This window comes from Pelophylax lessonae (assembly GCF_965119305.1).
Source record: "Pelophylax lessonae genome assembly, chromosome: 13".
Lineage (NCBI taxonomy): Eukaryota > Metazoa > Chordata > Amphibia > Anura > Ranidae > Pelophylax > Pelophylax lessonae.
In genome coordinates this window covers 109,229,127-109,253,966 of record NC_138780.1, presented here as the reverse complement: position 1 = coordinate 109,253,966, position 24,840 = coordinate 109,229,127, and the positions used below count along the sequence as shown (strand labels likewise).

Genomic DNA, 24,840 nt, shown 5'->3' with positions numbered 1-24,840 from the left:
GCAGTACGGGACTTTTACGATTGGCTGAGACAGCAGCAGGGCGCTATTAGCTTCTGCTATTACACTCAGTGAGCCAATGAGGAGAGGGAGAAGGCAGGGCCTAGCCACAGCTCCGTGTCTGAAGCGGCTTGCTGAGGGGGGGCACTCTACAGGAGGGAGGGGCCTGAAAAGTCGAAGAGGGACCCCAAAACCACTGCACAGAGAAGGCAAGTAGAACATTTGTTATTTAATAAAAATAAAGACTGGATTTTTGACTTACCGTAAAATCCTTCTCTCAAGTTCATTGATGGACGCAGTCCAGGTGCATATCAGGAGGGTTATACTGCCCCCTACAGTAGGACACAAGGCAGAAAAAAATGTTTCTGGCTACGCCTATGGGGAGTCCCAGGGGGTATACCCTCTCTTCCTTCATAGGATGTCAGTTTTGTATCAAAAGTAGTGTCAGAAAATAATGCCAACCCAAATAGAGGGACGGGTACTGCGTTAGTCAAGGAAATTAAGAGAAAAGGATTTTACGTTAAGTCAAAAATCCAGTTCATCATTCATTGACGGACGTAGTCTCTGATACACATCAGTAGGGACGTCCCAAAGCAGTGCCATAAAATGAGGGGTGGGAACAACAAAAAATTCCCCAAAGCTAAACCATAGCCAACTAGGCAACACAGGACAAACCGTAAACATCCCCTCAAGGAAGACCAAAAGGCCCCCTAAACAGCAGCCTGCAAAACTCTGCGGCCAAAAGAGGCATGTGCAGATGCCAGCACATCCACCTTATAAAATTCGGTAAAGGTGTGAACAGATGACCAGGTAGTCACCTTGCAAACCTGAAGCACAGATACGATGGCGAAAAGCCCAGAAAGCACTAAGCGCACATGTGGTACCAAGTGTCCCACACCCTTGATTGAAGTTACGCAGCAGGGAATGGGTGGCCAAGATCCGAGCCACCAAGAGGGAGGGGGAACCCTAAGAGAGACTCACACCACGCAATATACGACTTCCATGTACGTAAATCTTCCTAGAAGTCGCTTTTCTCGCTGTAAGCAGAGTGGGATTCACTGAAGCAGACAAACCCCTGTCCTTCAGCACCTGGCTTTCAAACAGCCAAGTCATCAAAGTCAGCGACTGTAAATCAGGATGGAAGATTGGCCATGGATACAGTAGATCCTCCCTGAGAGGAAGTCTCCAAGGAGAATCTGCGACTAGTCTGACCAGGTCGGCATACCAAGCTCGGCGAGGCCAGTCCGGAGCCACATGAATGACCGGAATCCCTTCCGCCTCAATCCTGTGAAGTCTTGGAGGCAACTAGAGGGGAAGAAAAGCATACATTAGCCAATACTGACACCACGGGGCCACCAGGGTGTCTGGGGGGTCTGCCAGATGATCCCAGGAGCGGGCCACAAACCTCTGTACTTTTTTGTTGACCCGAGACGCCAACAGATCTACATCTGGAGTGCCCCAATGAAGGCACAACTGCTGGAACACCTCCGGATGGAGAGACCATTCCCTCGCCTCCAAAGCTTGTCGACTGAGGTAATCCGCCTGCCAATTTTCCACTCCTGGAATGTGAACAACGGAGAGAGATGGAACAAAGTGTTCCGCCCAACGAAGGATGCCCGCCACTTCCAAGGTCACAAGGGCACTTTTGGTGCCCCCTTGGTGATTGACATAAGCCACCGGACAACCCTGCAGGTGCTTGGTCCATGGTGCTATGCAAAGCTGGATCGCTCTCAGCTCCAGAACATTGATTGGTAACCTGGATTCTTCCAGGTTCCAGACTCCTTGAGCAGACAACCTGCCGAGAACTCCCCCCCCCCCCCCACTCCGGACAGACTTGCATCCATGGTGAAAAATGTTCAACATATAGGGAGGAAGGATTTCCCTTGCTTCAGCATCGGGGACCGAAGCCACCAGATCAGGGACTCCTTGGTCACCTGGCTCAGCTGGATCTGAATGTCCAGGGAATTTGGATTCTTGTTTCATTTGAGAAGGATTTCCTTCTGGAGGATCCTCGCGTGGAATTGAGCGAAGGGAACCGATTCGAAGGATGACACCATCAGTCCCAGAACTCTCATGCTGAACACTCAGGTTAAAATACAAAACCAGTTAAGAAATCACAGCAATCAGTGCAGCGCTAAAAGATAAAACAATACAAGCAATATAAAATAGGTATATCACACTAAAACAGTGCTTATGGTGATAAGAGCATGTTTTTGATTTTATCATTATATATTTATATTATCACCATAAGCACTGTTTGTTCGTGATATATATGCATTTATTTTTGTTTATATTTTTATGTGTATCACATGCTATATTATGATTTTATACATCGATCAACATTATTAATAGATTGTTTATATGATTTATACACTAGTGGCATTATTTATCACTAAGTTACTTTATATCACCCATAACCTTTGAAGCGCAGTACTCCCCCCCCCCCCCCCAACCCCCCTTATTTTATTCTTTATCTTATTATCTCTGTGTGATTAACAGCAACAGTACCTGCAGCATTGAGGGGATAATTTTTTCATACACCTACAGGACAGCGCGAGAACCTAATATAAAATAGGAATAAATATAGTCCATGCATAGAAGCCTGTGATTCAGAAGTGTGTAGACTCCTAAAATGAGGACATATGTGCTCTCTGTGCGACCTCCATCACCACACAAATTGGCCTCTCACCTGAAAGCTAAAGACACAAGCATATATCTCCACTAGAATGCCTCACAGCATAGGTGTATGTTTCCAACAGGAATCACACTCAGGAGTCTGTAATGAGCCCGATAAGGATCCTTCTCTTGGGAACCATTAAAGCCTTTTCCTCGCAGTGCTTCTGTGCGGTCACATGGTTTTCTCGGGTCTTACTCCCAAGCAGAGGGATTCCTATTTTATATTGCTTGTATTGTTTTATCTTTTAGCGCTGCACTGATTGCTGTGATAGGTCCAAAGGGACGACCATTTGCTGGACAGCAACAGCTGAACTGTAGCCTGAACTTTGGTGTTTTTCCTGAGGAAGAAACACCCTGGCTGAGGATGAGTCCAAAGTCAGGCCCAGGTAATCCAGTCTCATGGAAGGGACCAAGGACGACTTTTGAAGGTTCAGAATCCACCTGAACTCCTCCGAGATCTCATGGGGATTGCCAGATTTGTTTCCAGCACCGTAGGAGACTGCGCACGGAGTAGCAGATCGTCCAGTTAATCCAGGATCGATATCCCTGCTGCCGCAGATCGGAGCCAATGCCTTTGTGAAGACCCGAGGAGCAGAGGCGAGACCAAAGGGCAACGCCATCAACTAATAGTGATACTCCCCCACGACAAAACCGTTGGGTGTCCTGCACAGATTGGGATGTGAATGTAGGATCTTTGATGTCTATGGAGGCCAGGAAATCCCCCTGATGTAGGGAGGCCACCACCGTGCAAACCGATTCCAACTTGAATTTTTGAACTCGCACAAAGCAATTTAGTGCTTCCAGGTCCAGGATTGGACGCACCTTACCTTCCTTCCTGGGAACCATGAACAGGTTTGAATAAAAGCCCTGAAAATTTTCTGCACACGGAATTATTCCTCCCTGTTGTACCAGGTCCTGAACTGCCCCAGAGTGCCAGCAAGCGATCCGGGGGCAGTCGCACATTGGAAGGGAAAAACTTTACCGGAGGGACGGATCGAAACTCGATCTTGAAACCGGACCGTATGACTTCTTGAACCCATTTGTCTGGTATCTGGGATAGCCACAGGTCCGGAAACCGGCAAAGACGTCCCCCCCCACCCCAGATCCGGGTGAGGGCGCACCTTCAGGCCGAGGAAGTCTTGTCCACAGGTCTGGAGAAACCAGACTTTGTTTGCCAGATCAGGGTTGCTTGGACCCGCCCGAGGGAGTCTTGAAGGGCTTCGCCTTATTGACTGACCCGAGGAACAAAAAAAAAAAAAAAACCTGTGCGCACAGGAGGGGGGACCCCATCTGCAACGAGGATCCTTACCCATGTTAGCCTTGATGAAGAAAAGTACTCCCCCCCCCCCCCCCCCCCTGTGAGACCCTTAATGATGTCATCCGCGGTAGCTCCAAACAGGCGATTTCCTTGAGAAGGTAGATCAGTCAAGGCCTTCTCTGAAGTTTGATCTGCAGACCAGGACTTTAGCCGAAGTATACTCGGCCGACAGTTGGCCCATTATGGGAGCAGTGTCCAGCACCGCATCGCAAACAAATTGCAGCCCCTGCACCAGCTGGTCCAACAGCTCCTCGAAGGCAAGGGGAACCAGTTTCCCCCTCCTGGTCACGGCGTAGTAACTTAGCCCGTTCAGTTAATGTTTGCGTGACAAGGGCAACCATAAACACCGTTCTTAGTGCAGATCCCGCCAGGGAGCACATATTGCGGGCCACAGCCTCTGCCTTCCTATCCTCTGGATCCTTAAAGGACGGGGAATCCTCCACTGGGATAATGGTAGTCTTATTCAGTCTTGAGACCAGAGGGTCCACTTCGTTATCAGGGACTCTTCAAAAAGGGTAGTGTCTAGCAATCCGCTTATTCCATTACATTTTGGGAGACCGCCTATGACCTTTGTTGCAAATTTATTCTGTGCATTTGGAAGGACTGCTTTTCAGTTTCTCACATACTGAATATACAGGACTCCACTGCAAATTAACCCTTCGTATTTGGAAGAACCGTTTTTTCAGTATTGCAGACTGAACACACAGGACTTGAATACTTCATCATACATTTAGTTTTTTACGGACAATACAGGGGAATAGTGTTCTTTCACTTATCAGCGTATACACAAAATACCACTGAACTTTGTGTATTTTTCACTCTTTTAGTGATCTTTTGGTCACATATTTTACTAGATCTTGATGCACACTAAGCCTCTAGGCATTTATTGTTTTACTGTTTCGAGTTGCGTTTTATTGTTTCACGGTTTCGATTTATATTTCAAAGGAGTATTGTCTTATACAGTACTTGTGAGTTACAAGAACCTTGGATTTTTGTGTGTGTTTTACACACACACATAGCGAGTTTTTTTCACATATTTTATAGGACAGTGCACTTAATTTTATTTTCAGTTTAGCAATCCACTTAGGCACCCCAGGGGAATGCTTTGGGCGGTCCCATTCTTTTTTGAGCATGTTGTCAAAATATGTGGGAAAGGGAAAAACCTTTGCCGCTCTGGGTGGCTTGTGAGTGCCAAACGTAACCTGCGCCCCAGTCGCAGCTGCGTCCTCCAATTTCAGGGTCTACCACACAACTAGTGTGTCCACCAGCGCCTTATCTTGCGCGACAGTGGAGGTAGAAATGTCATCCTCACCTGTCAAGAGGAGACAGGGCGCAAGGTAGCGGACCCTGCAGGCAGACCCACGTCTGAGTCAGACTCCGATCCTGAGGAATCAGATGAGGCAGGGGTAGGCGGAGGGCGTTTCTTAGCACCTCACCCCTTAAAGACCACTTCCAACTGGGACACAAATGCTTCCAGGACCGCCAAAATTGCATCAGTAGACAGCTGGGATCTGGAGGGCCCTGCAGCCTCCCCCAGGGGGTCAGGTGGGGGACACATGATCTGTAGGGTCCATGTTGCACCAGGGGAACTCGCCAGCAAAAGATTAAAAAAGTGACAGAAATATAAATATATATATATTTTTTTTTAAAAGTCCCACTGCACCCCCCAAAAGGTCAGGCAATCGCCCTGGAGACCCCCAGCAGAGAGAAATTCACTTTACCAAGATGCAGCAGAAGGCCCAGAACGCCTGCACATTTCAGCAGCAAGCTCAATCCAAAAGAAAATGAGCTGAGAAACCGTCCAGGGAATAGGGAGGGGTTCCACCCACAGAAAAACCACTGCAAAATAGCCGAGCTGGGTCCGATCTCAGCACGAGGCTACAAGAAAATGGCAGCCCCCCCAAGAAAGAGCAGCTGAGGACTCCACAACAGGATCGATTGGCAGGTAAGCCCTGGAGGTACAGAGACCCCCCCCCCCCCCAATTGTTCCTCCGTCACAGGCGGCGCACCCCCCACCCGGCCTGGAACGCGGTCCCAGCCCCCAGTGTGAGGGGGTAGGTAGAAGAGGGGGTGCGTGACAGGACAGAGGGGAACCCGGGATTGTGAGGGTCCAACCGTCCCAGGGAGGGGCCCTCGTCTACCCCAAAATCTGCCAGGGGAAGAGGGGGGAACATTTACTTACCATACACGGAGCACAGGCGGGCGCCATCTCCTGACAGGACCCCTCTCCGCCAAAGTGGGGGCTGTCGGCCAAATAGGACCGGTGCAACTCGGGCCTAGACCCCGGCCGTATGCAACCTGGTGAGACGTTTGACTCGCGGGGCTAGTCCCCGTCCAGTGGGACTATGTCGCGGCCGACCCAGCGGGGAGCTAAGGCCTGCGCGCGCTCGTTGGCCGGCTGTGGTGACCACTGGATCTAAACATCCAGCCCGTCGCCCAGCTCTGGCATAGTTGCTTGTAGAACTCACAGGATAAAAAAAAGCTAGCTTAAAAAAAAAAAAAAAAATTATCTAGGAAAAAATACTTTTGCCAGGACCAGAGATCCCAGCAAAGAACTAGGTCCTTACTACTAACGAGGCAGATTAAAACTGACATCCTATGCAGGAAGAGAGAGGGTATACCCCCCCTGGGACTGCCCATAGGCGTAGCCAGAACTTTTTTTCTGCCTAGTGTCCTGCTCATGTAGGGGGGCAGTATAACCCTACTAATATGCATAAGAGACTGCGTCCGTCAATGAACGATCGAGAAATTAGACTTTTAGTATCACTAAGTGAATGCAATACACGTTTAGTTTATTAAGTAATAGCACCTTTGGAGAACCATACAGTACTTTGCATTGAGTTTTATGTGTATGCAATCTATGTGACTTTTTTTTTTTTTTTTAAGACATTGCACAGCATAAGTAGCACATTTCCAGCAAAGGGTAGCTTAGATTTTTTTTATTTTCCTTTTGCAATCTGATTGTTCAATTTCATTTAGATTTACCAAAACTAGGGAATAAGAGGACCCACCTGGACAATCAATTCAATTTGTATCAAATCAGGCAGGCCCTTGTCCTACATAGCTGATGGTAGATCTAAAGGAGATTGTTCAAATTGCTCAGAAAGTGGGTGGAAGATGGTATAGTAATGAGTGAGGTGTAATCCAGAGTTGTGAACATGCCCTCTTAACGATGCAGCCAGTGCATGATGGGGATTTAAAGTTTCCTGGATGAAAAATAATCTACAGAAGTTATGTAAGCAAAAAACATCAAAAACTCAATCAGGTGAAATTGCAAAGCTATACTGTAGATGAGGTAATTGAGAGAGAGGCACATTGGGCTAGCTGGACAGGAAATTAAAATTACAAAAAGCTTCTATTATGTGAAATTCTGCCCGAAAGGTGAACCTAGCCTTTAAGAAACCCAGATAGCTGATAATAGGTGAGGGTCAGGTGGCCAGAGACGCCCAAAGTCACTGTGGATGAGCAGCAGGAAAAGACCAAAGATTGGAATTCCTCATGGCCATTTGCAAAGGAGGAGCAGTAGTGGAGGTGTCTAAATGCAGCTTGATGCAAAAAAAAAAAAAAAAAAAAAAAAGAGTGCATGCTTGGAGGTGCTATTCAGGGGATAAGGTCAGCATTTAGTTTGTGTGTTGTCGTAGAAGCTGACAAAGTGGGGAATTTAAAAAAGGAGCCCAGCAACCTATACTTGAAGAGGCCTATCCGGCCCACTCACAAACTGAGTCTTTATATACAGGGCATGCACATATACAATGCCACAGTTCCGGATCTGGAAAGTGCTCCTTAGCTAACTTATTACCCCAGCAGAACCTGGAAAGTGCTCAGTGCAGAACCAAGTGTCTAAAGAGGACTTCCAGGCTTTCCCAATTGAATAAATGTTAACCTTCCCCCATCCCAGTATTAATTCAGTTAAACTCTTGGGACGCCTTGCGAGGTTAGGCTGGCCAATTCTTAAGCAAAGGGCCACTTTGGCATTAAGTGCCTGGCACTTTCTACAAAAAGCAAGTACGAACATTAGTGCACCACATCAAGTTGTCTGGAAGTTCACTTTTATCTTTTCCATTTCCCTCAGCCTTCTTTTACCCCCCCCCCCCAACATGCTCCTACTTTTCTTCTTTGCAACATCCACCCTCCTCCAACTCATTTCATCAGTCCCCCCCCTCCCGCAAATGTACATATCTCCCTCACTTTTGCCCTATCGCTAGGGTTGCATCGATACAGTTTTTTTTTTTTATTGGCGAGTACCGATACTTTCGGTCAAGTACTCACCAATACCGAGTACCGATACTTTGCTGTGCAGTTTGCATCAATACCAAAAAAATTGGCACAAATCCATTAGGCAGTTTAGACCTCACAAAATTCAGCAGAGGGAGCGCAGTTCCAGTAAGTAGGTAAAGAAAAGTTCAAAGCAGCAATAATTTATTGGAAAACTGAACAGACTGATGACATTAAAGTGGTTGTGAACCCCTGGGTATGGTTTATACCTATAGGTAAACCTATAAGGATTACCTATAGGTTCTGTAAATATCTCCTAAACCGTTTAGGAGATATTTACATTGCATGCAGCCGATGACCTCATCAGCACATGCGCTCTAAAGGAACGGCCACCTGTGCCATTTCTTCAGAGCCCTGTGCTGTGACCGTGAAGCACTGACTCACGGGTTCCATTGTTAACTCTGCTCAGCCTGGAGGGGAGCGAACGGATGCCTATAACCCTGGAGCCTGGCGGCAAGCCCAATAGATGCCAGATCGAGAGACAGAGGCGGCAACAGCTGCGGTCAGGGTTTGTCACCGCAGGCCGGGGGAAACTCCCAAGAGCAGGTGGAAGTGCTCCACTATATAGACAGTACTGTACAGGCAACCAACGAGGGGGAACCAAATGATCAGCTCACCACCCATCCCCAGGAGTTCCTGGGTTAGAGGCAGCTGTTCACGCCACCAGGCTCAGCAGAGTCCACTATGGAACCCAGGAGTTACAGTGCCTCACATACCATCTCCCTGCATGAGCTTGTGATCTATTTTCCCAATGTCATCAGTCTGTTCAGTTTTCAGCACCACAAAGTATCAGTTTTGTGAGAGTCTTGGCGAGTACTGATACTCGCTCAAAATGCCTGGTATTGGTGCATCCCTACTTCTCACCCCCTGCTCATTCTGAGCCCACACAGAATCACCACCTCACTGCTGCACCTGCCCTCATACGAATCCCACTCCCACCTTAACCCCCTCACCCTCCTACTACTCATAACTGGGGATATCACCCCAAACCCTGACCCTCCTTGCTCACCCCTCAAATTGTCAGTCTACCATTTCTGACAGTAAAGGTCAGTGGTTGCAGCGCTGCTATTTTAAATATATATAAATAAGTGTTCATAAAACAATTTTAGAAAATGGTGATTAAACCATTCATGTAAATCATTAATAAAGTGCTATTCAGTGCAATTATTGTGCAAAATACAAAAAATAAAAAAAAATGAAAAAAATAAAAATTGCAGATATTACAATGTAAAACTTCAAAAATGCAAACTGAGTGTGAATAGTCCATAAAACAGTTCTTTGCAGTAACAGGAGTAGGATGCTTGATCTTGCAACTTCGGGGTCTCCCCCTTAGGGTATCTACTTACCACTATGTGGTGTTTTTAGAGCAGATTGTAGTAGAGTGAGCTGTTGTTGTTTCTTGCAAAGCTGTTTGGACTATGTTGGAAGCGATCCTTCTTCTTTAAGCGGTATTCTCAGGTGTCCTCATGAAATAAAGAATGGCTGAACATAGTGAGGACCGTTTAAACTGTGAATTTATTAGGTTAAAATACAGTAGAATACTCACAAACATACAACATGATAAAGCCTATAAGTGCCTATGTTAGGTGCGGTGGTGTATCGCTCCTCAGCGTTCTCCTTTCCGACCTGAAGTCACGTGGCTGCCTCTCGGCCAATGGCTATACGCGTTTCGCTGTGAACACAGCGTCATCTGTAGAGCTACAGATGACGCTGTGTTCACAGCGAAACGCGTATAGCCATTGGCCGAGAGGCAGCCACGTGACTTCAGGTCGGAAAGGAGAACGCTGAGGAGCGATACACCACCGCACCTAACATAGGCACTTATAGGCTTTATCATGTTGTATGTTTGTGAGTATTCTACTGTATTTTAACCTAATAAATTCACAGTTTAAACGGTCCTCACTATGTTCAGCCATTCTTTATTTCATGAGGACACCTGAGAATACCGCTTAAAGAAGAAGGATCGCTTCCAACATAGTCCAAACAGCTTTGCAAGAAACAACAACAGCTCACTCTACTACAATCTGCTCTAAAAACACCACATAGTGGTAAGTAGATACCCTAAGGGGGAGACCCCGAAGTTGCAAGATCAAGCATCCTACTCCTGTTACTGCAAAGAACTGTTTTATGGACTATTCACACTCAGTTTGCATTTTTGAAGTTTTACATTGTAATATCTGCAATTTTTATTTTTTTCATTTTTTTTATTTTTTGTATTTTGCACAATAATTGCACTGAATAGCACTTTATTAATGATTTACATGAATGGTTTAATCACCATTTTCTAAAATTGTTTTATGAACACTTATTTATATATATTTAAAATAGCAGCGCTGCAACCACTGACCTTCACTCATTTAAAGCACTAGCACTTTCATTGCAGCAGGCAGCTATAAACACTTAATTGGATAACACCACACACCCCATAAGCGCGAGGTCCACAGTCCCGACATTTCTGACAGTAGACCCAACTCTCACTTTCTTATGTGTGCCTTCTGGAATGCCCGCTCAGTCTCTTACAAACTTGCCTCTTTTCCTCTCGAACACCCTTGCACTTGCTGTTATCGAAATCTGGCTCCAGGAATCAGACACTGCCTCTCCAGCTTCCCTCTCCCATGGTGGCCGCCTTTGGACTCACTCACCTAGCCTTAGTGGACAAAAAGAAGACAGAGCTAAAACGTCTCTCCGCACAGAGCACTTTCCAGGTTTTTCCTACACCTCCCTCTTTTCCTCTGCTCTTTCGAAGTGCACTGTATTCAACTCTTTTCTCCGGTCTGAGGACTGGAGTAATTTACTGGCCTCCCGGCCCATTGTCACGCTTTCGACGACTTCTCCACATGGTTAGTCTACGTTCTTTCCTCTGAAGTTCCCACCATCATCCTTGGTGACTTTATTATTCCAATCAATGTTAACAACTTAACCCCCTCATTTAACCTAACATAATGGATACAAACCACCACTCACTCCAATGGTAACACTCAACCTCGTATTTTCCCACCTCTACACTCCCTACAACCTCTCTTAACACCCCCTTTCCTCTCTCCAATCACAACCTTACCCATTTCACACACTCCCTGTCTATCTCCCATGCCGCCAACCTGCAAACAGTTACCCGCAGGAACCTTTGCCACCTCATTCCTTCCCTTCTTTATTCTGCTACTAACTGCCTTTATGATAAAATTGCACCCCCGTCCTGCCCAGACCTTACCAGTTCCGTCAACACACAGTCGTCCTCCCTGAACACATCAACTCCCCTTTCTAAACACAGAACCAGGGCTCGTCTGCTACGACCCTGGCAAAACAGATGTCACCAGAAGTCCCAAGAGACGCAGCCATGCTCTTGAGATAGCGTGGCGTAAACGAAATCCCTGCAAGACTTAAACTACAAATCTGCCCTTCTCCACTGCGCTAAACATACCTACTACATCACTCCTCAAAACCCTCTCATCCAAACCTTGTCAGCTCTTTCCTACCCTTAATTCCCTACTTCACCCCCACTGCCTCCACCCACCAACTTGCTTACTGCCCAGGAGATTGCCAATTATTTCAAAAACAAACATCAACAATTCGTGATAAGATATAAAGCGCCCAGCTTCCTCCCCAAACCAGCACAGCAGGTCCAACACCACATTCAATACTTTCCTCCTTCAGCCCTGTTACCGCTGAGGAAGTTGCCAAACTCCTTTCCATGGCCCAGCTCACCACCTGTCCCTTCTATTACTGCAACCAGCTTCCTGTTCTATCCAAAACACTTCAACCCACATCTTTAACCTTTTCCTCCCCGCTCAAACAAGCACTTGTTACCCCAATGCCTAAAAACGAAAAAAAAAAAAAAAAAACTCACTGGACCCTACCTGTTTGAATAACTTAGGACCCATCTCCCTGCTCCCGATTGCCTCCAAGCTTCTTGAATGCCTTGTCCACAACCATATGAGCTTCTCACTGGCAAAAGCCTTTGATCTTAAAAAAGAATAGCGCGCAAATGCAAAAGAAATAACTACCAAATCTGAAGACAATCCATAAATAAAAATGGGGGTTTGGTCCCACCATATGGCCATATCGTGCTCAAGCCCACTACTGCGTCAAAGTACCCCATTATCAGTGGGTCCTACACTATCCATGAAAAAGAGATGAATCCAGCCTTTCTAACCCTTGGAGATAATACTCCTTGCTGGGAAGGATGTGCAAATGCACTACAGGGGACTCCTCCTATATCCACTTGATGGTGGACACTGATTGAGTACAGGTGTGTGTGGGGGGGTGGGGAGGGTTGCTCAACCTCGATAGTCTGGTCAGACCGAATACATAACAGGAAAAAATTTGGGGCCCTTTGATCCCCTACAGTCCAGCTTCTGCCCACAACATTCCACTGAAACTGCCCTTCTAAAACTCATCAATGACCTAACTGCTAAAACCAATGGCCAGTACTCCATACTCCTACTTTTGGACCTTTCTGCTGCCTTCTACACAGTTGACTACCCCCGACTCCTTAAACTCCACTTCCTTGGCCTCTGATTCTGCCCTTTCCTGGTTCTCTTCCTTTTTAATAAATCCTGTATAATCTTGATAATATCCCTACAATGTCAAAGTCCAGCTGGGTCTTGAGATCAGCTCAAGCAGCAATGAAGAGAGGAGTGAAAGTGAAAACAAGCCTCAGATCATTCTGCCCTCTTACCAAATTGTCGACAGCTGTCTTATTTTATTAAAACCATTCACACCCCCACCCCAGTTGTAGAATAAAAATTTCCTCCCACTTTCCCCACTAATGTCTGCATTGTCCTCCCACTGCCTCCTGGGGATACTTACAGCACATATTCTGGGCATTTATTTTTACCATTCACCAAGTCCTGCGATATCTTGCAGGCTGGCAACAAAAGCAAAGGCATGGCGGAGATCTGTATGCATGTGTGAGATCTGGCACCACAATTGTAGAGCCAGTTGCAAGAACCAGGATGAGACAAGCTGGCTCCTCATGATATAAAAAGAAAGAGGACAGGCCAAGTACTGTAGTAGGAGAGCCGTGTGAAAAGAGCAGACAAATGCTGGGTCGGCTAGGCTTAAAAGTATATTTTTGCACAAAGGAAAAAAAAAAAAGAAAATTATATATATATATATATATATATATATATATAAAAAATAGAATATAGATTGTGGAGGTTCCTCTTTAAAAAAACACATGTATTGCAGTTCTCACCAAAGGACTGCATTATCAACTTGAAACGAAAAAAGTGAGTATTAATGGAACTGCAGCTAGCTTTCTTTGCTGTAACTATTTATGACAGAGTAAATCATTTTGCTTACAAAACAAGTGTTTCACTCACTGGAAAAAAAAAAAAGTGTAATTACAGGGAATAAATAAAAACACCATACGCGTGAAATTTAGACAAGTACAATTTATCCATCACTAAAAAGAGAGTCAGCCACAGCATTACAGACATTGTTAAGCTGCACAAAATCCTGCAATACTGAGAATCAACAGCTTTAGATTAATCAGTTAGCCATGCCATTTTAAATTTTAACATGTATTCCATCTTCAAAGAAAGCCATAAAATAAATCCATAGCATGGAGAAACAAAGATTGTTGGGATTGTTAATATGACTTTGAATAAAAATAACCTAGCGCTGACATTTCAGGGCTTGTGCACATTGTTGCTTTTTCTGGGAACCTGGGATGGCCCGAGAAACAACCTGCAAATGCCAAACCTAAACAAATATGTACTGAGCCTTATTTTTAGAAGACAGTTTAGCTGCATTTAAGTGGTTGTAAACTTCAGACATGAAATTTATATATATATATATATATATATATATATATATATATATATATATATAACAACCATATCCTTCTATACTGTGTACTTGCCTCTCTCGAAAGCTTTTGAGTGTCATTTCTCTCTGCTGCCTGGTTCCTCTGTTTATAACATGACTCTGGCAGCTTTTCCAGAAACCAAGAGTTAAAATGGTGACGGGGAGGGAATTGCAACATTCAAGCCTGTGACTGTTACCCACAGCTGTGCTTTTTATCCATAGTGATGGAAGGGGGGTGTGTCCCTTCCCTCCAACCAGGGATCAAAGCTGTCGGCTGTGTGAAGACTTCAGATCCCCACTTCCTGCTCCGAGAACTAAAAGATAAATCCTTTCTTCCAAGATTTCAGAAGGATCTACAGAAGAAATGGCTGCAGATAAAAGGTACAACTTATGTAGGAGGATTTGTTGCATCTTTGTGCATCGCTTGATGCTAGTCACTTCACTGGATACATGTAAAGGTTTACAACCACTTTACCAATACAGGTAAAAACAGTGTCTGTGGATTTTCTATATCCAATACATGCTCTTAAAGCTATTCTGTTGATCAGTCTGATATTCAAGTCTCGATAGAAAACATTTGGGGTTGTACTTAAAAATCACAGAAATAAACCTGTGTTTTAAAAGGGGAAGGAATGTATACATACATGTTCAGTCATTAAGAAATAAATATGACCATACAATCACTCACCATTAACTATGTTGATCAGTCATCCAACTGCAGTAACCTACTTAAATAGATTTTGTATATTTACAGTTATGTTTAAAACCCAATGTTTCTGCTTGTAAGCGGTTAGGCAATGTGCCAGTTAGAAATAAAAACAATATTTTCAAGTTATAATTAAGACAAATGAAATCTAAAAGAAAAGAAAAGAAAAAAAAAAAAAAAAAAAAACACAAAACTACGCTGGGAATACAAGAACCGTAATCCACACAATTTCAAAAACGTCAGCTCAAATTCTGTTGAATTCCTCAGACCATGTGAGAACATTTACAAACCAGACCGTTTCGATTGTAACTTTGAACCATTCTTAGTCCTATGCATATTCTCTAGTGGAGCATTTCAATTATTTAGTGCTCACAAACCCGGTTAGATGTTGGGTGCTGCACAATAACTGAACATGAGCATTAGGTCTATTTTCCCCATGAGCTTGGCTCCCAAACTTGTTCTCACCATCATTTAATACAGTGTATTTGCAGGTTTCATTTTATAGAAAAAAAAAAAAAAAAAAGGGGGGGGGGCACACTGGTAGAAGGTTGAGAGCAAATCCTTTTAACATGAAGAGCTCAAACATTAAATAACATTTTATGGGCATCTAAAAAAGGCATTTCCATACATACAAGTTCATCTAGAATGGCACTGTATTAGGAAATATGATCACAACTCTTTGCCGCAGCCTGAGCCAGTTAGGTGGGCTGGTGTTTCAGCTTGCTGTAGTTGGTTAGCTTGGCATGCTGGTACCCATCTCGACTGGCGTTCCCTAATGCAATACTGCCAAGACTTACTACAGCACCATGTGATAAATGCACTTAAACATTGATTAGGAAAGCGGATACAGATTAGAAAGACTGCAGCACCTTCAAAACCTATACCTCCACCAGAAAACATACATAGGAAACTAGGACACAACCGTAAAAAAACAGTCCATGCGTTATACTACATAACTAGAATTACTATCTGAAAATTGCATATTTACAGTTAAATACACATTTAATGAAATACTGTATAGAAAACACCTCCCAAATAGATTCAAGCTGCACTACCCGTGTACACAGTAAAAAGTTTAAAGAGTTGCTGAGTGCAAGTTTCCTCTTTATATTCAGATCTTCTGCAAAGAGGGAAGAGGGTCCCAGTCATACAATAACCATGTCCCATAAGAGGACAAAACATCCACAGCAAATTTGCTTGAAGTAAATGAGGTTTCATTGCTGTTCCGCTGTGAGGAATGCTCCATAATTAAAACTAGCTTAAAAAAAATAAAACTAACCAATTTCTATTCCAAACATGTGCAAGGTGCTTTTGGAAGAGATGTAAAAAAGGACACCATAGTTCAGGTGCATTGGCTCGCATGTTTCCATGCATGTAAACAGAATCCACTTTTCCAGCAGTAAAGATTAAAGGCAAAGCCAACAAAGCAAGGTCGATTCAAGAAACACAGCCTTATAAATCTAAAGGCTTACTAGCTGGCAAAAATGCTACTCTCCCTATTGGGTTCTTTGGGGATCCTCTATAACGGGTACGTTCTCTATTAGACAGGATACGCACAGCATTTGGAGCATTCAATGAAAGATCAGATTTTGTACTTGAAGATCTTGTGATATCTTGGTTTGTTAGGTCTTCTAATACAGACTTTACTTGGTTTACAGAGGAGAGAACTGAGGTTGGTGCATTTGCAAATGTCTTCATGGAAAACCTAGAACCAACTCCTCGAAAGGAAACTGTAGATAAATGCTCACAGGAGGTGGAGTTCTCTTGATTACCTGCAGAGAAAAGTCTGTGGTTTGAATGAGTTAAGGAAAGCTCTGATGAAAGAGATCCATCACAACTGACTGATTTCACCATAGGTGAGCTAGCTATCCTTTCTGTTCCCTGCAAGTTGTCCACATCCCGCTTAATTGCAGAAAGTGAATTTATACGTCTAACAGACTGACGTACAAGAGTACGCTGAAATTTAATAGGGGACTTTACTTTTTGGACACTGTCATTTAGGCACAGTCTATTGAAGTGCTGTATGTGATCAGACACCCTACTGGTTTTGCGAACTGGTGCAGGCACTGAGTGAATATCCTGAGAAACTCGTGAACAATTCTCTTTGTTAGGCATTGGAATGGATAAAATATTTTGTGATTTTACCAGACCCACAACTTTTTCAGGAACTGGAGAGTCTGACTTTATGGAGGAGTTGGAGTTGCCGCATCTGGATCCAAACCTATCCATGTCACATTTTAGTTCCTGGTGTAAAGCTTCTGGTAGGCCTGTAGAATCAGCATCACTGTCCTCCACAATTTTTAATAAAGTCAGTGTTGAATCCTGATGTATATTAACTTCCACATTTTCAACTGGTGCCCCTAGTGCAGTTAAATGCTTTTCAACAACCTTTTGTTCTTTGTAGTTCGTTTTTGGTGAATTTTCATTGGAAACACCATCACAGTCCTTGTTTGCCTTTAACAGAGTGCCACACACAGTTTCTGGCTCAGATGTGCAGGTCTTTTGATCAAGATCAACTACTGACCCAATGACCAAAGTTTCAGACTCTGTCTGTGGGTCTGAAATAAATGCTGCTGGTTCTTGTGCTGTTGAAATTAACTCTGCTGGTGTTTGAGCTGAAGACTGGCTACATCCAACAAATGCACTCAGATCACTTCCTGATTCTATAAATGCTTGTGTAATCCTTTGTACCGTGTTCTGTGCTTGACATTCCTCATCCCCACACAGGGAATCTTCAGTATGGTTGTTCTCTTTGCTGTAGTTGCCAGTGACAGATTTAATCTCTTTGGGTATGGCAGGGGGTTTCCCAGTTACAAGAACAGGCTCAGAATAGCAGTTTCCAGCATACAGATATCCTGATAAAGGTGTTCCATCATCACAAACCTCATTTAACAGAGGAGGTCCTGTCCAGGACATGCGATGGCTTGAGTCAGACGTTTTGGGTGTTAGTAAGTTATCTTCAGATTTGCTTATTTTCTTTGAACCTATTAGAGGAAAAAAAAAAAAAATATATATGTTTAGGAGAGAAAAAATTGTTTTGTTTGGAAACAATGCATGGAATGTAGGAAAGGATAAAGGTATATAAATGCTACCTGTTAAATTAACAAGCATGTTTTAGGAATATACTGTACAACCAAATGTTATTCTGGTCACTGAAAATAAATTAACGTCAAAGCCCATGACGCACCTAAAAACGCTCCTAGACACATTTACAAGTGTAAAACATTTTTTCTGACAAAATTCTGCTGCCAAGAGAAAATCCCACATTGTTCTCTATGGAGCAGTGGATGTCAATGGACATGTGTGGCATACAATCTGGTCCGCTAAAAACAGACGGATGGGGATCCATTCCCTATTTGTCCGGCGGATCGGATGACAGTCAAATGGAAATAGAACAGGCAGTCCATTTCCATCCAACCATGCCATAGAGAACAGCGGGCTGTGTCCATGTGCGCTCTGCAGAGCGGAGCAGACACAGACCGGTTATCCGCCTGAGCGGAGAGATTCCCCGCTAAGCAGGGTCCGCTCCATCTGAAAGGGGCCTAGGAAAAAATTTTTAAATAAATAAAACAAAATGACAGGGCGTAGTTTGTTACCAGCAGTCTGTTTGACTGAGTCCCCTATGTAGAACTACCTGTTGATCCTGCCAGTAGGTCTCTTATTTAATCAACATCTTTTAGCAAATCGAAGCTGTCCAGCAAAAGTGTTAGCTAGAAGGTTGAGACCAAACCAAAAAAGGTTTACAAACTCCTTAAAAGGGGATTAACTATGGGCTCATGACCATCTCCACAAACCTAAAACATTCTTCGTCACCTATAAAACCCTATCCAGGCAAAAAACATCTCTTTATTATCAAAAACACAACACTTATTCATAGAGAAACAAAAAAAAAAACCAAACAAAAAACACACACCAAAACCTCCAGGAAAAAAACAAAAAAATACAAAATATTACAGTGGGTGTCTTCGGATCCTTTCACACCTGTCCGTTCCGCCATCGGACTACGTTCTGCTCAGCGGGGGATCGATCCGCCAATCCCCGCTGAGCAGGCGGATGACAGCTCCGTCTCTGCTCTGTGTGCGGAGATGGAGCTGTCAGATCCCCGCTGTCCTCTATGGGGAGATCTGATGAGAATGGACCGCCTGTCCGTTCTCATCCAATCCGCCAGAAGGATGGAAAATAGGGTTTCCATCCCTCCACATTTGACAAACAGGATCGGATCGGATGGCAACGGAGAGGTCTACGCTGACATCCGCTGCTCCATAGGGGTGTATGGAGCATCCGATCAGGTCCACCTGAAAAACTGACAGGCGGATCTGATCAGACCGTATGTGTGAAAGGGGCCTTAAAGTGGTTGTAAAGGAAATTACTGAGAAAAACAATTTTTGAAGAGATGATAGCATACTTGACTGCTTAACCACTTAAGGACCAGGCCTAATTCTGACACTTGTTTACAAATGAAAATTAGTATTTTTTGCTAGAAAATTACATAGACCCCCCAAACATTATATATTTTTATTTAAGCAGAGACCCTAGAGAATAAAATGGAGATCGTTACAATACTTTAGGTCACACCGTATTTGAGCAGTGGTCCAACAAACGCAATTCTAAGTTAGCCATTTTTTGATAATGTGAAAGATAATGTTATGCTAAGTAAATTGATACCCAACATGTCATGCTTTAAAATTGCACAAGCTCGTGGGACGAAGACAAACTTGGTACTTAATCTCCATAGGCGACACTTTAAACATTTCTACGGATTACCAGTTTAGAGTTACAGAGGAGGTCTAGTTCTTGAATTATTGCTCTTGCTCAAGAGATCGCAGCAATACTTCACATGTGTGGTTTGAACACCGTTTACATATGTGGGGTGCAACTTGCGTATGTGTTCGCTTCTCTGTGCGAGTTTTGATCACTTTAAATACTTTTATGTAAACATAGGAGGGTGGGCACCTCTCCCGCCGCCCATAAAAATTATCCCATGGTGAATCTGCCGCTGGGACTATTTTCATATTAAAGCAGACCGCCTGCTGTGTACAAAAAAATACCGAGGTTATGGCAGCTATCTGCTAAAGTAGCGACGTAAATACACGGTGGGCAGCCCGGAAGTAGGTAAATCACATCCATACCAGGCCTATTCTAGCACAAAAAACATTACATATGTTTTCTTTCGCTGAGATCCTAGGGAATAAAATGGCGGTTGTTGCAACTTTAGGTCAAGCGGCATTTGCGCAGCAATTTTTAAAACTTTTTTTTTTTGGGAAAAAAAAAAAGAAACTAAAAGTAAACCCAATTTTGTTTGTATAATGTGAATGATAATGTCACGCAAAGTAAATAGATACCCAACATGTCAAGCTTTAAAAACTGCAAACATTTGTGGAATGGCACCAAACTTCGGAACCCACTCTCCTTGGCGATGCTTTAAAAATGTTTACAGGTTACTAGCTTAGGAGGTCTTGGGCTAGAATTGTTGCTCTCTCTCTAATGATCTCAGCGATGCCTCAAACATGTGGTTTGAATGCCATTTACATAAGTGGGCGCTATTTTTTTTACTTTTACACTTTCCCTTAATTTTTTTTTTTTTTCTCATCACTTATTCCTATTACAAGGAGAGTAAACATACCTTGTTATAGGAATAGGGCATGACAGGTGACATGACTTTGTGGAGAGATGTGGGACCCCACATCTCTCCTCTAGGCAGGAATGACTGAAAAAAAAACAAAAAAAAAAGAAGAAATATCGCAGCCTTTCCAGCAGAGTACACGGCAGTGTTTACATCTGCCGGGCCACACGTGACGTCATAACATCGAGCCTGGGCCTCCGAAGGATTCCTTCTCTGGCTCACCGATCCAGTAGAAGCACTAGTGAACTGCCGCTAGGATTGTTCTTACGGTGTAGGGAATCGCCGGCTGAAACAGATGATGTCTGAATGATGCCTGCAGCAGCTGCAGGCCTAGGGCAGGAAGAGGTAAAAACAAAATAAAAAACAAACAAACTTGCCTGTAGCTCTATATTAGTTCATTGATACGCATACTTGCAGGTGGGAAGTTACAGAGCCAGATGGACATCACTGCAGGAAGTTTCCAAGGTGGTGAAGCACAATCATACCCAGTGGCACTGTGTCACTTCCCCTTTTCCCCAGCAAAGCCCAGTGACGTCGCTGGCAGTCAACTGAGACTTTACCCAGTCCAAGGAAGATACAAACACACTAAGCAAGCACGCTAAGCAAGCGTACTTTTATCTAAATAAATGATGACAGGGGATGTAAACTGACCACACTAGCATTGGAATCAGCAGGATTAACCAGTTAATCAAGAATCACTGTTAGCGCAAATAACCGCTTCCCACCCAGTTACTGTACATAAACAGCAGGTGGAAGCTTCTCTGTTCTGAGTGGACGTACCTGTAAGTCACTTACAATGGGGGGGCGCACAGCAGTGCGATCCTGTGATGGCTCTGACCAGGATATATGGGTGCTATGATTGGTCCTTCCAATCAGGTGATTGCTCATCTGCAGTCTTCTCTTGTCTAAAACTCTTCCAAAGAGCAGATTTGTGATAAAATCTGATTGCATCTGTGAGGAGTACAGAGGAGGGGGTGGAGAGCTGCAGTTACAGCTCTTATACACTGTGAGAGCTGGTTGGAGTTAAAGGGACCACATACCCCCCTCCACCTATGCAGAGGAACAAAGGAACATGCAGAGCTGTATTCTGACCTAGTTAATCCATGTGCTTATCCCCATCACAAATACACTGGTCAAAAAAATAAAGGAATACTTTTTAATCAGAGTATAGCATCAAGTTGAATTTAAAAATTAAATTCTGGGATATTGATCTGGCCAGTTAAGTAGCAGAGGGGGTTGTTAATCAGTTTCAGTTGCTTTGGTGCTAATTAAATTAACAGACGCACTAGATGGGCAACAATGAGACCACCTCCAAAACATGAATGATTTTACAGGTGGAGGCCACTGATATTTTTTTCCCCTGCTTATCTTTGACTGTTTTTCATTAGTTTTGCATTTGGCTAGGGTCAGTGACACTACTTGTAGCCATGAGGGGATACCTGGACCATTTAGAGGTTGCACAGGCAGTCCTGACTCCTTCAGGATGGCACATCAATACGTGCCATTGCCAGAAGGTTTGCTGTTTCTCCCACCACATTCCCAAGAACATGGAGGAGATTCCAGGAGACGGGCAGTTACTCTAGGAGAGCTGAACAGGGCCATAGAAAGGTCCTAAACCCATCAGCAGGACCTGTATCTGCTCCTTTGTGCAGGGAGGAACAGAATGAACACTGCCAGAGCCCTACAAAATGAACTCCAGCAGGGAACAGATGTGAATGTCTCCGACTAAACCAGAAACAGACTTCATAAGAAAGGCCTGAGGACCCAACATCCTCTAGTGTGCCATGTGCTCAATGCCTGGCATTGCAGAGCTCGATTGCCATTTGCCATTGAACACCAGAATAAAGCAGGTCCACCACTGGTGCCATGTGCTTGTCACAGATGTGAGCAGGTTCACCCTGAGCACATGTGACAGACGTGAAAGGGTCCGGAGAAACCGTGGCAAAACGTTATGCTGTCTATAGCATTGTTCAGCATAACCGGTTTGATGGTGGGTCAGTGATGGTCTCAGGAGGCATATCCATGGGAGGGTTGCACAGACCTCTGTAGGCTAGACAATGGCAGCCTGACTGTCATTAGGTATCGGGATGAAATTCTTGGACCCATGGTGAGACCCTACACTGGTGCAGTGGGTCCTGGGTTCCTCCTGGTGCACAACAATGCTCAGCCTCATGTGGCGATAGTATGCAGCCAGTCCCTGGAGGATGAAGGAATTGACATTAAATGGCCCCCACGCTCGCCTGACCTAAATCCAATCGAACACCTCTGGGACATTATGTTTCGGTCCATCCAATGCTGCCAGATTGCACTGCATTCTGTTCAGGAGCTCAGTGATGCCCTGGTCCAGATCTGGGAGAAAATACCCCAGAATGCCATCCATTGTCTTATTAGGAGCATGCCCCCAATGTTGTCAGGCACGCATACAAGCACGCAAGGGCCATATAAACTATGAAACCATTTTGAGTTGCTGCAACAAAATTTCAGCAAAATGGACTAGCTCTGTTCATATTTCATGACTGGGATTTACAACCACTTTAAAGTGGTTGTAAAGTCAGAGAAGGATTATCAGCATAAATAAAAAGGTATTTAGCAGCATAATTTATACAAACATTTACACTGTGTAGTATAGCTTGGTAGAACAGAGGGGCTGGCAGTAATCTTTCCCTGACTTTACTGCCAGCTACTAAATAGTAGCAGAGGGGGAGGAGGGGCAGGGAAGCGATTGCTCACACACAGGAGCTGACAGGCAAGGAAATGGGGGGGAGGTAAGCAGCGGGATGACGGCGGCACATAACCTGACCATGGTTATCATGGATCAGCAGCCATGATTATTGTGGTCAGTTCACATGGGGGGGGGGGGGATTGGTTAGACAGTACAAACACTATGCTGTCTAACCGGCTTTAAAGGAACAGGATCTTTTTTAGGGTAGCAACCGCTTTAACCTATGATCCTTTAGGTTGCATTCACACCTCTACAGGAGCACACAGTCCCAAAACGTGCAAAAAACACTTGCAGTGCCATTATTAATGGAACCCCAAATGCGATAAGCAAAGTGAGTTATGTTGCAAAAGGTGCAGTACAAAAAAAAAAAAAAACATACAACCAGAAAGTGACAAAATGCTCCATAAGCTACCTTGTCACGTCTATTGTGCGTAGGGTGACCTATTCATATAAATGGGCTGCTCTATGCTGTCTTACATAAAACACAAAAAAAAAAAAAATCATGCAGAAAAACACACGGGTGTGAATAGGGCCTTAGTAAATTAAACACACACCATACATACAGGGCCTTGAAAAAAGGAATCATAACCCTTGAAATTTTCCAGATTCGGTCATGTTACAATCAAAAACATAAATGTATTTTATTGAGATTTTATGTGATAGACCAACACAAAGTGGCGCATAATTGTGAAGTGGAAGGAAAATCAAATGATTTTCAAATTTTTTTTGAAATAAAATATCTGTGTGACATGCATTCATATTTAGCCCCCCCCTCCCAGTCAATACTTTGTACAACCATCTTTCGCTGCAATTACAGCTGCAAGTCTTTTTGGGTATGTCTCTACCAGCTTTGCACATCTAGAGAGGGAAATTGTTGCCCATTCTTCTTTGCAAAATAGCTCAAGTTCTGTCAGATTGGATGGAGAGTATCTAAACAGCAATTTTCAAGTCTTGCCACAGATTCTCAATAGGATTTGGGTCTGGACTTTCACTGGGCCATTCTAACATAGGAATATGCTTTGATCTAAACCATTCCATTGTAGCTCTGTTTGTATGTTTAGGGTTGTTGCGCTGCTGGAAGGTGAACCTCCAACCCACTCTCAAGTCTTTTCCAGACTAACAGGTTTTCTTCTACGATTGCCCTGTATTTGGCTCCATTCATCTTCAACCTTGACCAGCTTCCCTGTCCCTGCTGAAGAAAAGCATCCCCACAACATGATTCTGCCACAACCATGTTTCACGGTGGGGATGGTGTGTTCAGGGATGTGCAGTGTTAGTTTTCCGCCACACATAGCTTTTAGGCCAAACTTTTTAATTTTGGTCTCATCTGACCAAAGCATCATCTTCCACATGTTTGCTGTATCCCCCCACGTGGCTTCTAGCAAACTGAACTTCTTATGGCTTTCTTTCAACAATGGTTTTCTTCTTGCAACTCTTCTATAAAAAGGCAAGGTTTGTGGAGTGCACAACTAATAGTTGTCCTATGGACAGCTTTTTTCACCTGAGCTGTGGATCTCTGCAGCTCCTCCACCGTTACCATTGGCGGCTTCTCTAAGTAATGCTCTCCTTGCCCAGCCTATCAGTTTAGGTGGATGGCCATGTCTTGGTAGGTTTGCCATACTCTTTCCCATTTTTTGGATGATAGATTGAACAGTGCTCCATGAGACACTCAAAGCTCGGAATTTTTTTTTCTCTTTTTTTTAGGACCTAACCCC

General features: G+C 44.0%; 1 protein-coding gene across 4 annotated transcripts in view; it reads right to left on the bottom strand.

Annotated features, from left to right (window-relative positions):
* Nucleotides 1–15,594: 15,594 nt before the first annotated feature.
* The window catches only part of LOC309569603 (rho GTPase-activating protein 11A-like), a 54,680-nt gene continuing 45,434 nt past the window's right edge, over nucleotides 15,595–24,840 (bottom strand). For 3 of the 4 annotated variants that reach the window (XM_082275487.1, XM_082275486.1, XM_082275488.1), the window contains one exon: nucleotides 15,595–17,764. In XM_082275487.1, coding sequence (XP_082131613.1) covers nucleotides 16,233–17,764 — 1,532 coding nt within the window. In that variant the 3' untranslated portion in view covers nucleotides 15,595–16,232. The remainder of the gene's footprint in view (nucleotides 17,765–24,840) is intronic. The other variant, XM_082275489.1, reaches the window with a different exon arrangement.